Source organism: Balearica regulorum, chromosome 1 (assembly GCF_011004875.1).
Source record: "Balearica regulorum gibbericeps isolate bBalReg1 chromosome 1, bBalReg1.pri, whole genome shotgun sequence".
Taxonomy (NCBI): domain Eukaryota; kingdom Metazoa; phylum Chordata; class Aves; order Gruiformes; family Gruidae; genus Balearica; species Balearica regulorum.
In genome coordinates, this window is record NC_046184.1 from 74,257,793 (window position 1) to 74,273,021 (window position 15,229).

Here is a 15,229-nt window from a genome sequence, read left to right on the forward strand (position 1 = left end):
TTAGATATTCTGTTTTTATTTCTAACAGTCTGAATAAGGTAACACGTTTGACTACTAACCACAGATCATAACTCAGTTTTTTTCTTTGCTGCTCTTCAGGTATCTTTCTCAACTTTATATCACACTATAAAAAAAAATGACAGATGTACGATAAATTGCATAAGCCAAATGCTGCTATGGCTGTAATATGTGTATATATGCTCTCTATATACTATTTAAGAGCTGTATGGGAGATAAAATAGCTTGGTTGTAAAACAAAGATGGTGCCAGATTCTTGCAAAAGATGTATGTTTTAGTTGAAGTTTATGAACAAAATCGTGAAACTGAAGGAAAAAAAATGACGTTTCCCTTTGTTTCTGCTCTTGCAAATAAAATTTGAAGAATGAGTATTGACAAACAGGTTTTTTTTAAAAAATAATTAATGCATATTGGTAATTTATTATGTGTTCATCAGGATAGTCATCAAATATTTCAAGGGTTTATTGTAGTCGTAAGTAAGGCTATTTATTACACCTTAGCACTTGCATTGTTTCTTCCGTAGTAACCATGCCAACATAGTATTATTTATTATTTTAAATTTATTATTTAAAATTTATTCTTTTACTTTGTTACCAGGAGGCCATTATCTTTTTGTGTAGATAGACTTTTGAGAATTGTAGCCAGAACAAAAATGTTTGTTTCAGTATTCACTATATGATGGAGAGAAAGAAATGTCATGTTCATAATAGGAAGCAAATTGCATTTTTATCAAAATACGTATTTCGGTGGTACTAAGAGTCTTGGCACAGATGATTAGAAATGCCAAAGGAAGGTAAAACAACTAAACTGGCAAAGCCCATGTTTGAGGCCAAATACATTTGCCAAAGTCTGTGATAACTAATGTTCCACATCTGTCAGATTTGCTTAAGCATTTCTTCAGAATTCACTGAGAGGAATTGTTCATGTGAAACAGAAAAAATTTGCAGTGAAGCAGTTAGCCTATGCTTTCCTTATTCATATTCTTATAGTGCTCATTCCTGGATATTTCTTATGGGGGAGAGGAACTAAGTGTTCTATGTGAATAACAAGTCTTATGTAATACTTCATCTTAGGAAATAATTTGCTATTCTTTTTACAATCTTAATATATATTTGTGCTGCTTCTCAGTAGGATGGTTGGTTTGTTGTTCATGTTCTGCTCATCAGGTTTGTGTAGCTTTTTTGGACACAATCCTTGTAAAAGAGACTATTCATTGTATTTGGTACAGCAAATTCTCTGTACAACTGTTGTACCATGGACTACATTTAGAAATCATAGTGCCTGAAGCCAGCTCAGTAATGTTTTAGGTTTATATAAGTTGTTCATCATTGTGTGTAATTTTTTTTTGATACCTCTGTAACCAATTTCAATGCAAGTTTTATGTATAGCATTTTATCTAGTAGTGTGCAGCCTAATTTTATTATTCAAATTCATAAAATGCAATACTTGTCACATTGGTATAATGGAGCAGAGCATAGCTGCAGTGTATGATTTAAGTAGGTATCTGTAGGTGTTTATGCACATGTGCACATATTGATCATTGTTAATAAGATGCAGATATTTTAAGTATGTTCTCCGTAATGTGTTTTTAGGATTGAAGAAGCTTCACCACCAGGTTGTGGATTTTGCCATATACCGTATGATGAATTGAACATGCCATTCCCTGCTCACCTCACTTACTGTTACAACTGCAGGAAGCAAAAAGTTCCTGATGTCCTTTTTACCACAATTGATCTTCCTGTAGAGGCAATAGTTATTGGGAAGGGATGTCTTATTCAAGCCAGGTATCTATCAAAATGTTTTCTTAGTATAAGTTTTGAAGACTTTTGAAAGAACTGTTGCTAAAATCCAGTATGTCATGAAAACTAAATTTTTATGTTGAATTGCTAGGAGTTAATCACAGTGTATTAGGGTACAGGAGGAGGAGGACAGCCTTCTCTTCCCCCTGCGTTACGAGTCATGTCTCTTGATGAACATCTGGGAACTTGTCCATGTTGATGGGCATTTAGTAAACGTTCTGAATGTTCTGCCTTTTTTTTTTTTTTTTTTTTTTTTAAAAATGCCTATGGGAGTTGCTGTATTTTATCTGCCTGGATGTAAGAGTTTTTATGCTTTAACTTGCTGTTTGGGACTGCTAACATGGTCAGATACAGCTATTGCACTGGTAACTCAATGAACTGTTTATGTCAGTTGCGTTAATTCTGTGCTGATGACCATAACTGATCATCATCTCTGTAGAATTGTTGGCTATGTCCAGTTTATACTGTGGTCTTTGAATTTGAATTTGGAAAAGGGACTAAGGTGGTTTATAGTTGGAAAGAAGGAAGGGTTAGCTATGTACAGTCTGTATGGGTGGCCAACTACACAAATAAATAACTGGTTGGATGGTTGGGCTGAGAGAGTTGCGGTTTATGGCTCATAACCTACCTGGATGGCCATGACAATTACAATAGAGTCTGCAGTGGGATCTGTCCTGTTGAACATCTTAATGACGTGGAGGGGCTGATGGACTACATTCTCTTCAAGTTTGCCAGTTCCCCCACAATGAGTGGGACCAGACAATACAATACCTGTCCAGTTTTGTCCTCCTCTGAGAGCAAGACAGGCATCAGAAAACTAGAGCAAGTACAGTGGAGGGCCACTAAGGGAGTAAGGGGCAGCTCCATATGAAGAGAAGCTGCAGGTGCTGGACTTGTTTCAGTCTGGAGAGAGGAGGGATTCAAGGGGACCTAACAGCAGCCTGCTGGTACCCATAAGGACATTATGGAGCATATGTTGCCAGGGTCTTCACACTGCTGCACAGTAGGAGAGTGAGAGACAATGGGCAGAAGTTGAAGCAAGAGAGATTCACAGCGGATACAAGGAAAAACTACTTACCCATGAGGACAATCAGGCAATGGAGTAGGTTGCCTGGGAGGTTGTGCAGTGTCCATCTTTGGGGAGTTTTCAAGACCTGACTGGATAAAGCTCTGAGCATCCTGGTCTGAGCTCAGAGTTGACTGTGCTTTGTCTGTACTGGAGGTTGGACTAGAGATTTCCTGAAGTCCCTTCTCACCTGAGGGGTTTTTTTTTATGATCCTATGAGTATCATTCTCTGGAGCTACTGTAGAGATGTGTTTTGTGTTCCTCCTTTGGTATTTTCCATATTATTAAACTCTGTGTTCAGCACCATTGTGGAAGTTAACGTTTAGTGTCACACAGTGGTCCCCAGTCTATCTCTGGAGCACTTGCAGATGTCCCATTTTCTCTAGAATGATTCCTCAAACATTCCCATCCCCCCAGAAAAGTGGGGGGGGGGGGGGGGGGAAGAGAACCTGAAGCTATAGTTAGAAAGATTTTGAGGTGAACTTGTTATAATTAATATAAATATACAGTTTCCTATTAAAAATTAAAATCAAATCTTACTTACTGAGACTCAATGCGTCAGTACGCCTTGATCTTCCTGACGAGAATTTTTTGTGGGATTTTAAAATACATTAAAAAGAAACTGATTGTATTAGGTTATACAGTGAGGGGAAAAAATAATCAAAATACCCTGTGATCACTTTCAGTCTTCAGCAGTCCATTAAAACCATTTATCCGCTCATGTCATGTCTGTTTTGTATTGTCAGGTTATGCCGTCTAAAGAAGAAAGCTCAAGCTGAAGCAAATGCGACATCTATCAGTAATCTCTTGCCATTTATGGAATATGAAGTGCACACCCAACTGATGAATAAACTTAAGCTGAGAGGAATGAATGCTTTATTTGGGCTGAGGATTCAGATCACTGTGGGTGAAAATATGCTAATGGGGTTGGCAGTAAGTACAGTTTTAATCTTGAGATTCTTGTGCTTTCTTACACTATATTTTCAGCACATAAAGACATACAAGTGTTGTGGAATTCAGAGTAACTAGAAATGGTAAATGAAGTGATGGAAAGGAATGAGGTGTCTAATTGTTGACAAATTAGGACAGTCTGTCTTTCAGCACCAGAAAAAGAAGATTCGAATCTCTTGAAACTCTGTTAGAGGACAAGATGATTAGAAAGGGGATGAGAGGAAAAGAAACGTTAAGTGGTTTAATGGCATAAATTACAGAAAAATGATTGTGTTCTTTAAAGGTCTTGTCAAAGAGATTACATTACAGTTCCATGACAAAGTCCATTAACCAAAAGATTTATTGAGAGACTTAGTTGCCAACAAAAGGTCTGTTGCCTCTTCTTTGATGGCACTGAAGAAATAAATGAGAGATTGGAAGTGTCTTAGAGATAACCAAGAAATGTTCATTAACAATATTTTCTAGCCTCATTCTGTCATGTGGGGTGAGAATAGTGAAGTATGCTACTTCTTCCTGCATCAATGTAAGAGGATGCTTTGGTAATATTGACTGACTTGCATATTCTTTTGTCTGAACTGATGATCTGTTTTCTGTAAATAGAAATGGGATTGTCACAACTTCAGTGATGCTGTAAATGGTTTGGTCAAGTTTTAAATCCTTGAAACCATCACTTGCCTATGCAAAATATACTAGGGCAGAGGTTTTAATTCCTACTTTGTTTGGAACTTTTAGGTAAGTTAAGAGCTTCACCATGGAAAAGACCCATAAGAAGGAGAGAGTTTATTAAAAGAATAGTGGGTTTTTTTCATAAGTGAACAGGAGATACATATCCGTTTGTTATGGGAAGAAATCATGCTGTAATGTACGTGTCACAATGCTGTCCATTATAGCATAAGCATTATCGAAAACTTTATATGAAAATATTGGAAGTACATGCTTATGTAATTGTCTTTTTTTCTTAATGACTTTTTAAAAGTCTGCAACAGGGGTGTATTTAGCCGCTTTGCCAACACCTGGTGGTATTCAGATTGCTGGGAAGACTCCAAATGATGGCACCTATGAGCAGCATATATCTCACATGCAAAAGAAAATAAATGATACAATAGCAAAAAACAAGGAACTTTATGAAATTAATCCTCCAGTAAGTAAAGGTCTTATATTCTTAAAAATAAAGCATTCTGACTCAAACACGTATACGCCATGTATATCCATGAATTCTTATTGACTGAGTCATTCAGAACTTAAGTTGTTTATTAATAGAGATTCTTTTCACTATTGTTTGGGAACCTACTGGAATTTTCAGATCTCTCAATCCACGTATCCAAATCAGTTTGTACTTAGATTTATTTTTCAGTAAATTAGTTTCAGAGTGTTCTTATTCTTAGAACTGTTAACAAATTGCTTATAATTGAGATTATTTCTAAGCTACGTACAACAACTGTTAATTTTTATATCCTTTTTAGGAGCTACCTGAAGAAATCATTGGGTCTCCCATTCCAGAGCCAAGACAGCGTTCCAGGTTATTAAGATCTCAGTCAGAAAGCTCTGATGAAGTTACAGAGCTAGACCTTTCACATGGGAAAAAGGATGCTTTTGTCTTGGAGGTGATAAATCTTTTCAGAACTCATTTTCCTAATTTACTTTTCCTGAAATAGGTATTAAAAAAAAAAAGGAGAAAAGCTTTTCTTACTCATCTCCAAAGATAGTTCTTAAATTTTATATATTTTTTTCCATTTTGAGTAAGTAGAAAATGTTAAGTATTGGATTTTGCATTGTCTCTCTTTTTCTTAGTCTGTTTGCTTATAACATAGCTATATTATGCCAGGGAACAGTATTGCCCTGCTGTTCATGAACGTGTAGCAATATATAGATTAAGAGCTGGTAAGAAATGCCCTTCGCCTACTTCATGCAGCAGTTGTGACTAATCTAAAACTTAGATGTATTTTTATAAACATTGAGGTTCTGTATTATCACACTTTAGATTTAGCAAAGGAAAAGCTTGTATATTCATCCTGTTTCAAAGCTCTTATTGTTACGGTTGGTTATTCAGAATTATTAGTTTCCAGAACTGGTAGTATTCAAAGCATTCAAAAAACCACATGTATCAAGAGAGCACATAAAAGAAGACTTGCTTTTCTGAATTTCAGCTGATGCTTTTCAGAGTTCAAGAATTTAAAACTTCAGAGAATACCTTCCAGTTCTTTCTACAACTAGAAACAAGAGCAGCACCTTAATAAAGAACATAGATTTCTTTTACCTCTCTATTCACTAAAATTCAAAGATTTTATTTTAACATTGTATGGAAGAAAAGGAGCCAAGTACTGAAGAAGGCTAGAATTTTGATCATCTTCTTGTAGACATAGGTTTTACAAATACTTAGCCTAGACTAAGAATAAGAAAACAATTGAATTAAATTACAGCCTGTACTTGCAGCCTAAGGTGCATTCAATACTTTCCTTTATGTTTATCTTCACAAATCACTGTCTTCATAGAAGGTAATCTGGAAGAAGGGTTGTAGGTAGGGAGAATGGGAAAGTGCTGGAACAGCAGCTCATTTGAAAACAGAGGTAAGAAAGGAGAGTGAAAAAATAACAAGTTGGGAGAGGTTGGTATAATAAAATGAGATTGGTTGGTGCTTCTGCTCTTGGAGGAAATTTTGTTCTCCAGTGCACTATGGGTATACTAGGATCAAAGTAAGTAAATTGAGAAGTCCCTAAAAGTAACTTTGATGCTAGTTTATTCTCACATTAAAAAGAAGTGAGGACAGTTTTCATCAAGTATTTTTTGCTGCTGGTCTTAACAGGTTTTTGTTTTAATGTCATGTCTGTGCAGACTGCCAGGAGTGGAATTGTATCCTCAAAACAAAAGTTAGGACAGGTGCTCTCTGAGGCACTGTAGAGAAATGGATGAAACAATCAGAAAATGCTTGGATAAGTGCAAAAAAAATTGAATGTCTTTTACAAAGAGGATTATGTGAGGCATAACCCCCCCCCCCCTTCCCCCGCAAAACACAAAGACTGTTTTACTGCAAGAGACCCTTTGGACAAGTTACAAAGAATACTGTAAAAACGTAAGCCCACCTTCCATTTCACTTCTAAAGGGTGTCAAATACAAGAGAGCGCAATAATAAAAGGTTGGCATACTTTTGTCTGTCCCGTTGCCTCATAAAGAAGCATGATACGTTATAAGCAAAGATCAGCTGGTTAAGGACTGCATTATATACTGCAGGCAGAGTTCAATTCTTTTTTTTACAATTTTGGAGAATTCTTCTTTCTGCCTTATTTATTAACTGTATTATATGCACTTAGGGGGATAGGAAGAGATCTCCATGCAGAAGGGAAAAATGTAAATACACTGTAGTGTAATACAGACTATGTTATAGATGGTGCTAAAGCTAGCAAGTAAAATAAGATCTGATGTTTAAGGACCATTGTTTACTGGTTTACATTATGTGAATGTGTTGGTCCTAGAATATGCGTCCTTGTGTTTTGGTAGTTCAATCCTTATTTATAGAAAAAAGGACTTTTCTTTTATGGAACCACTTCCTATTGTCTTTGTTAAGAAACTGGGTATTAAAAACAATATTCCTGGAGTGGTAGTGAAGCTCCTGACTATGACCTTTCAAGAGTAAAATCATTGTTCACTGGAAATATGTGAGGAAAAAATGGTAAAAAAATTCACTGTGATGAGGAAATGCTATGAGATGCTGGGAAGGCAATTATGACAGGTAAGGCTGTCTCTATTTTTTTTTTTGGAGAAAAAAAAAAAAAAGATGACAACTCTTACTTTGAGAGTGAGTAGGAGAAGGAGAAAATACCTGGCTGAGAACCCTTTAATGGATTTAAAATAGAAACATTTTCCAACAAATTTGATAAAAAAATGTTGGAAGTTAGAGGTAAACTTGGATCTCTTGCAGATCAATAGGGCAGAATGAACCTAAAGACGTGTGACAGAAGTGTTTACAGAAGGTAGCAGGGCAGATATGCTCTCAGTCTGATATAAAATAACAGAAGTCTTTAAAGATTGGATGGAGTAGAGTTTGTTTGGATAGGGAAAAACTAATGATCCCCAAGTTTACCTTTTCCTATTTGATTTTTCTGGTGTTCATACTAAGCAAGGTTTTTTCCAAGTCCTGGAAAGATTTTTGTGTGTCATTGGAATAGGCAGAGAATGATTGCATCAGTATAATACAAACGCCTTATGAGAGCTCTAATAGCCAAAGGTCTATAGCTGGAAAAAGTTGTAAGCTGTTGTGTGGAACTTTGTTCAGCATTTTAAATTGTTTTAAAAATTGTCTTCTTACCGTTTTTCTCTTATCCACTGCAGTTTCTGTGTTCAGTGCACATTGCTTTATTTTTAACACAATTTTAATAAGGGAACTATTTTTTAGGTGTTGACCGTATAGGCTGCTAGTTACGATTCAGAGGTCTGTTTGATGGAATCCTTTTTTAAAATCTCAACTTAGCTGCCAGATATGGATCTCTTGATGATGAAGTTTTTACATCTTTCTGAGACTTCTGACTGGAACAGCAACATGATTTTTGTCAATTTTTCCTTTCCAGATTGATGATACAGATGCAATGGAAGACGTACATTCTTTACTGACAGATGTTCCGCCACCTTCTGGTATAGTAAAAACCATATTTTTCTGATTTATGCTATAGGCTGCAAAATGACAAAATAGAACTGTTTTTATTTAAAAAGTTCCAAGAGTAACAGTTTCTGAAGATATTTAGACTCTGAATGGCTGATTTCTGAGTTTCACGGTCAATGAAAGTAGAAGTATGGAGCATAGAATATTCTTTAAGTATTTGTAGCCCTATAATGTGACACATTGGTGTTGTGTTCCAAGAATGTTACTTAAAGTGAGTTGCCCTTCCAGCACTCTAGTTCAACAAGTGCATTTGTATTTTCCTTGCATTGTGATTGTGCCATACTGTCAATTGAAGTCTTTGTGTTCATTGCATTTGTAGTCTTTGCTGTTAAAAAAAGCAAAGTCCAAAATGATACAGAGTTCTTAAATCACCCACAGCATTTTTATCCAAGTCAGTATTGGTCATTTGCCGTAAAAGACGGTAAAGTCAAATAATAGAAATATCGTGGTTTCTGATTTCTTCAGTGTTTTTTATAGATGTATTTTTAAAAAGTGTTGCAACTTGAGAACATAAAACTGATTAAAGTGAATAATTTTCAAAATTCAATCATGAGACTTGAAATCAGTGTCTTTTTTTCTTTACAGTATTAGGAATGCAGCCCAAGCATTCATATTGGCAGTAGAATTTTGTGAGGTGTCCATTTAGTTGTCTCCATTTAAAAATTGTTGAAGAACCCAACATAGTGGGAAGTGTACTGAAATCGCTCAATGTCTGCTTGCTGATAGGAATCAGGCAAGAATGTATATTGCATTAATGTAAGAGGAAAGGAGAAAAAAAAATCCCACAGAATAGCATGCTAATAGTTAATAGTTCAAGAGCATCCTGAAAGTAAGTTACTGTCTTTGTAAACCATAGCCTTGGTCAGACTTTTCTGTGCACTTGGCTGTTTGCATTTTGAGCCCACGTGCATCTTCAGTGTTTGCAGAATTTTTCATCAGGATCTGTACCTATAGAAGAGCCAGCTTCTTATGCTTGGTTTGTATCAGCCACTTTTTTTTTTTTTTTGTATTGGGAAGAACAGTGAATCATTGCTCTATATCAGTCTTATTTATGCTATTTGTGGTTGTATAGGTATTTGTAGTATCCTCCTTGATGGAATTCCATGATCTAGATAAGAGGCTAATGTAGTTGTCCATTATATGGAAGTTGCTCTGTACATTTGTTTGTCCTTGTTCCCCCTCTCTTATCTTTGCAAGTTTCCCCATATTTCTTCTGAACACATATCTGTTCCCTTCCTAATAATTGGTATTAGTGTTTATCATTTTGAGTATTGTTGAGCTCAGAACTATCTTTGTCATAGGTAACTATTATTATCACCAAATCTTCTATTCCTCATCGATTATACTTTGTTAGGTCCTGCTGCGGTTGATTTTACTACCTTAAAATAAGACCATCAGCCATCTGTATCAGTCAGATGGCTTTTGTCTACATGCTCGTTGACAGCTTGTGAGCAATGACTGTTACGTAGAAAAGTGGTATCAGCTCCTCTGCAGTGTCTTGGTTTTTTCCATCTGCTCATGAACTCTAATAGCTTCTACAGGCTTGTAATACAGATATCTGTACTAGGCAAATTAGTAGGTCCCAGTCACTACCTGAAGATTAATGATCCCCTCCTCTGGTAGTGGGATAATTTTAAGTTAGCTGACTAATTGGCATTGAACTCTATTTCATCTTTTGCCTTTCCTGTTGTTATGTGAATCCTTATTTGTTCAATATCTCCTTCAGTCACTTGTTTAAGACAGGTTCTCTGATGGAAAATAAACAAGAGATTGGTTTTCCACTATTATAGAAAGTTCTTCTACCATGGCGAACATTGATGTAGAAAAAATGCATGTTTTCCGCTATTGTGTTATTGTCTCTGCATATTCTTTCTATATCTTACTTGACTCTTCAACAAGATTTCTGCTTTTGAACTTCTGAAAGAAAATCTGTTAGTATTTATACCTCCTGCAAGCTGTTACACAATTTCTTTTCTTGTTTATTTTGTGCATTTACGTAGACCCTACCAGATTTTTTCTCTTTTGTGCTCATTTAACTATATCTTTAGTTTTTTGAGATTGCCTATTTGCTGTTTATAACTTTTCTTACCCTGCTGTTTAGTTGTCATATTTTTTCCTTTTTTTTTGTCTTTTCAAGTCTCTGTTAGTAAGTGCTATGTATTTGCACTCAGTCTCTAGGTAGTATCTTTAAAGCATCTGCCTGAACGCTTCTCCGTGCTTAGGACCCACTAGTTGGGGTTTTCTTGTTTTGTGGGTTCCACAAGGAGGGGTTCCATGAAGCGGGGAGGAAGTGTGTCTCATCAATTAGCTTTAGCATCAGATGACGCAAGTTACCCAGTCTCCATGGGGGAGCAACTGTTGCGTTTCATGCCATTGCAGCCTCTCTCATGTTCCTCAACATGATATTTCTGGCCTTGCTTTTTGGCAGTTGGAAGAAATACTCAGAATAAGAATTGTGTAGCAAGTTAGTGTTTTAGAAGTGGTGAGTTCCATCTTTCCTATCCATTTTTTTCACTACAGTATGAATAACAGAAGGCATGTGTTTCTTTTGTATGTTATATTGTATTCTTCAGATGCTATGTACGTTTTTTGAATGTTGGTCTTATATTTCTGGTATATTACTCAATATTTGAAAACACAAGGGAGAATACTTGCAAAACATCGAGTAAGTTCACATATGTTTCTTTAAAATTATTTTTATATTTCAGTGTGCAACATAGATTTCCCCAAATATTTTCTTTACAGGTTTTTACAGTTGCAACACAGAAATTATGCCTGGTATAAATAACTGGACACCGGAAATTCAAGTAAGGTTATTCAAAGAAAATGATAACTTTTTTCCAAATTGTGTTGAAATACACTGTAGTAATTTAAATATATATTAGAGATCACTAATTTTGAAAGATAAATTAAAAAGATACTCTTGTGTTAGAAATAAAAGTAGTATTTTAGTAAGAAAAATAGGCTATGAGAAGCTGTTTCTTTTGTGTTTTTTTCCAGTGCTGTTAATGTAACAGAGAACCTGGTACAAACCTACAAAAATTAGAAAGTAATTACAGTAAATATGAACTTTAAGCTTTTGGGCATTTTTAAGAGCTTGGCTAGATTTTGAAGCCTCATAGAAGCAGCAAATTGTTGACTGTGTTACTTCGAATCATAGAATGGTTTGAGTTGAAAGGCATGTTCAAGATCATCTAGTTTCAACCCCCCTGCCATGGGCAGGGACACCCTCCACTAGACCAGGTTGCCCAAAGCCCCATCCAGCCTGGCCTTGAACAGTTCCAGGGATGGGGCAGCCACAACTTCTCTGGGCAACCTGTTCCAGGGCCTCACCACCGTCATAGTGAAGATTTTTTTTATATCTAATCTAAATCTACCCTCTTCTAGTTTAAAACCATTACTACTTGTCCTGTCACTCCATACCCTTGTAAACAGTCCCTCTCCAGCTCACTGTAAGATACTGAATATGATAACATTAGTAGGTTAGGATAATTAATAATTAGATAAAGCCAATACAGTGAGTAGAGAAAAATTCCATTTATAATTAAGTTTAAACATTTTGTTCATCTTTGTACAACACAATTCAGTCTCATAGGTAGATCAGTTTTAACTCTATAAGTGAGCTTTTACACCTAATTGGCACAATGGAAGACTCTGCTTTACAGAGGTACAGCTCAACCCCAAAAACAATATGTATGTACCAGCAGCATACTCTCAGGTTGAGGAGACTGCCTGTGAATCGGTATATGACATTCCATTATTGTCTACATGACTGTACACAATTAACATATAATTTTGAACAGCAGTTAACAAAATATGTAGCAGGTAGTGACTCCTTTATGAAGCAAGTAAAAAGAACATAGAGTATTTAATGTCTTGCTTAATCACTTGTTTCATATATTCATCTACATTAGTTCACAGAAAATTTACCTTTTGTTTGTAAAATTTCATGAGCAATAAGCACATTACTTGATTTACTCTTGCTACAGTTTTTCCTTTCCTTTCCACCCCCCTGCCCCCCCCCCCCCATTATGCATTATTTGCTGTCTTTATGAATTTGTTTTGTTTTTAATATAACATACAAGCACATATTGGGGAAAAAAATAAGTCTGTTTCTAATTCAGATGTTCACAGCAGTAAGAGTATCCAGATTAAGCAACGTTAACCTAACGAATCAAACACTTAATAAGAACTTTAATGATCTCTGTGAGAATCTGTTGAAGGTAAGATTCTTAATTTCAAACATTTTTTGAATTGTTCAAATGGAACCAAAGTAAAATCAGGCTATACTGAATATAACATTTTCTTCATAATTACTTTTTGGAATTAGACTACAAAGTGTCTGTAATTAGTTTCTAAGATGCTCTAAAGATAGATTCAGCCTTCTTAGTAGATTAAGGATTTGCAAAGCTTTTTGAATCTGAATGAGGCCTTTCATTGGAAGTGTACTCTAGAAACAGAAATACAAAGACTGCTGCACAGTAGATTGCATTCTATTCCGACTTTCCACATCCGTAATTCTTCTTCAAGAAAAAAATTGTATGATGAGATGATTTCTACTATGAAAAGAGTTTTGATCTTTAATTTCTCTGAGATAAACCATACGTTTTTTAGAGTAACACAAATAATGTCTTGTCTTCAACAGAGCTTGTATTTTAAACTACGATCTATGGTTCCCTGCTGCCTTTGTCATGTAAATTTTACAGTTGCTCTACCAGAGGATGAATTAGTTCAGGTAAGAAAACTGCTTTTGACTTTCAGCATGTAGGCGTGCCAGTTTTGGCCTTTAATTAACATTTGCTGCTCAGAGTAAACTAGGCTACAATTTGATTTACTAGTATGTCTGATGAATTCTGAAGTAAAACTTAAGGCCATAATGTTTGGTGAAGAAAAAGGATGACCTATTGAGTTTGCCACTTTTGAAAATCATGAGTCTACGTGGCATTTCATGAGTACAGTGAATATTAATAGTGTGTATCTTTTTAGTTAGACAGGAAACAAACTTTAGATAGGAAATGAAAAGCCCTTACCACATACGCTACAAGAATACGGCACACTAGTTTTCTAAGTATACTGTCATTATAATTGTTTAATTTTTTTCTTGGCATTTCAAGGTGATGCAATATACTTCATTATTTTTAAAGGAAATGTTTTCTTCAGAAATATAGCATCATTCTTGTGATCAGTTAAATATCTCCTTGCTCTCTTACAAATACAACGATAGTGAATTTTTATGGTTCTTTATATCAGTTCACCAAGAAAGAAGGAAAGAACTGATGAACAAAATCATAAACGTGAGACAAACACTGTCAGGTGTATGTTCTAACAATGGACCTTAGCATTACCTTTTATGCTCTGATGTGAAGAGTTTTTAATACATCTACCTCGATGATTCCTCCCCATTATTTTTCTATGGAAAAAGCTGGTTTGTTTGCACAATTATTTTTGGTGATTGCACAAAAGATTGTTACCTAATATGCCATATATTTCTGATTCGCAGATTGCAGTTACAGCTGTTGCAATTACATTTGACAAAAACCAAGCGTTACAAGCCAACAAAGCCCCTACAGAAAAATCACAACAAAGAGGTAAATGTGTGGCATGTAATGATAAGTGATAATATTTTTCTTTCCCTTTTTTCCACAGTATCTAATGAGTCCACATTTTAATTTCAGTTACATATACACATTTTAACGGGGAAGTTCTATAAAATTATAAAGTCGTAACATAGAAGTTTTTTTAGAGTTCGTATATGTGACCTCCATCAGGATGACTTACCAAGTATGAGGTATTTGATTGTACACAGTCAACAAACTTACAGTAACATGAAAAAATTGCTTGTATTTCCTTATTCCCATCTTTCTTTTTAGCATAACAGATGACGATATTTCCATTGTATTTTGAAACATGTGGTGCAAGTCATTAGAGAATACTTGTTCTTCTATGTAGCAAATTTTGTCCTTACTTCATGAAGGCAGAAAATAAATTATTCAGAATACTTTAAAAAAATCCCCAAACCCCTTAAGTAGGTCAGTAATATTTTTGGAGATCAGTGAAGCATATAGCATTATGGAGACTACTGCAATCTGCCTGTGTCATCTTGCTAATAAAGCACTATCTTATGCTAGAAATGTATGTATGCAGTCTGGGTATGGGAATTTAGACAGAACGTTGAAAATACTCCGTTCTGAAGAATGGAATTGGGTAGTAGAACAGAGCCATATGTTTCTAAAACATTAGTTATACCTTACTTCTTATATAGTAACAGTAATTTTTTGTTAATGTGAAATAAAGCACATTACTTTTTACTGTAATGTATAGCTAACTAATATAACTGCAGAATCAAATCTAAAATACATAAATTGACGTAATATTTTTTCCTGAAAATACTAAATTAAACCCTGTTCAATGGAATATGGGTTCTGTTCATTTTTGCAGCTGGATTTATTGTCAGACATCTAACTGTTCATACAGAACTGCATCACTGTATGCATATGCTGAAAAAATCTGTTCCAGTCAGACTTGATTAAGAGGAAACTGTAGTGCTTATTATTGCTGACAAATCTTGTTTTGGGGGTTAATTACCAATTGGGTATGTTTTCTTTGTTAAAGCATCTACAGACAATGAAGAACAGCTACAATTTCCATTGGAACTTTGCTCTGATCCACTTGCTTCTCAACCGTTCTCACCAGCTAAAGGTCAGTTAAATGGAAAACACTGAACTAATGTTTTTCACTGAT

The 15,229-nt window shown here is 35.3% G+C and overlaps 1 protein-coding gene across 28 annotated transcripts in view; it reads left to right on the forward strand.

Annotated features, from left to right (window-relative positions):
• C2CD5 (C2 calcium dependent domain containing 5) overlaps positions 1–15,229 on the forward strand; it is a 66,771-nt gene that overhangs the window by 43,862 nt on the left and 7,680 nt on the right. For all 28 annotated transcript variants that reach the window (XR_012836366.1, XR_012836367.1, XM_075758325.1 and 25 more), the window contains 10 exons: positions 1,611–1,802; positions 3,630–3,816; positions 4,811–4,975; positions 5,298–5,438; positions 8,397–8,460; positions 11,234–11,295; positions 12,613–12,711; positions 13,134–13,223; positions 13,989–14,076; positions 15,101–15,187. Coding sequence is in view for 26 of the 28 variants with exons in the window: in XM_075758325.1 (XP_075614440.1) it covers positions 1,611–1,802; positions 3,630–3,816; positions 4,811–4,975; positions 5,298–5,438; positions 8,397–8,460; positions 11,234–11,295; positions 12,613–12,711; positions 13,134–13,223; positions 13,989–14,076; positions 15,101–15,187 (1,175 nt within the window). In the remaining 2 variants the exon portion in view is untranslated. The remainder of the gene's footprint in view (positions 1–1,610; positions 1,803–3,629; positions 3,817–4,810; positions 4,976–5,297; positions 5,439–8,396; positions 8,461–11,233; positions 11,296–12,612; positions 12,712–13,133; positions 13,224–13,988; positions 14,077–15,100; positions 15,188–15,229) is intronic.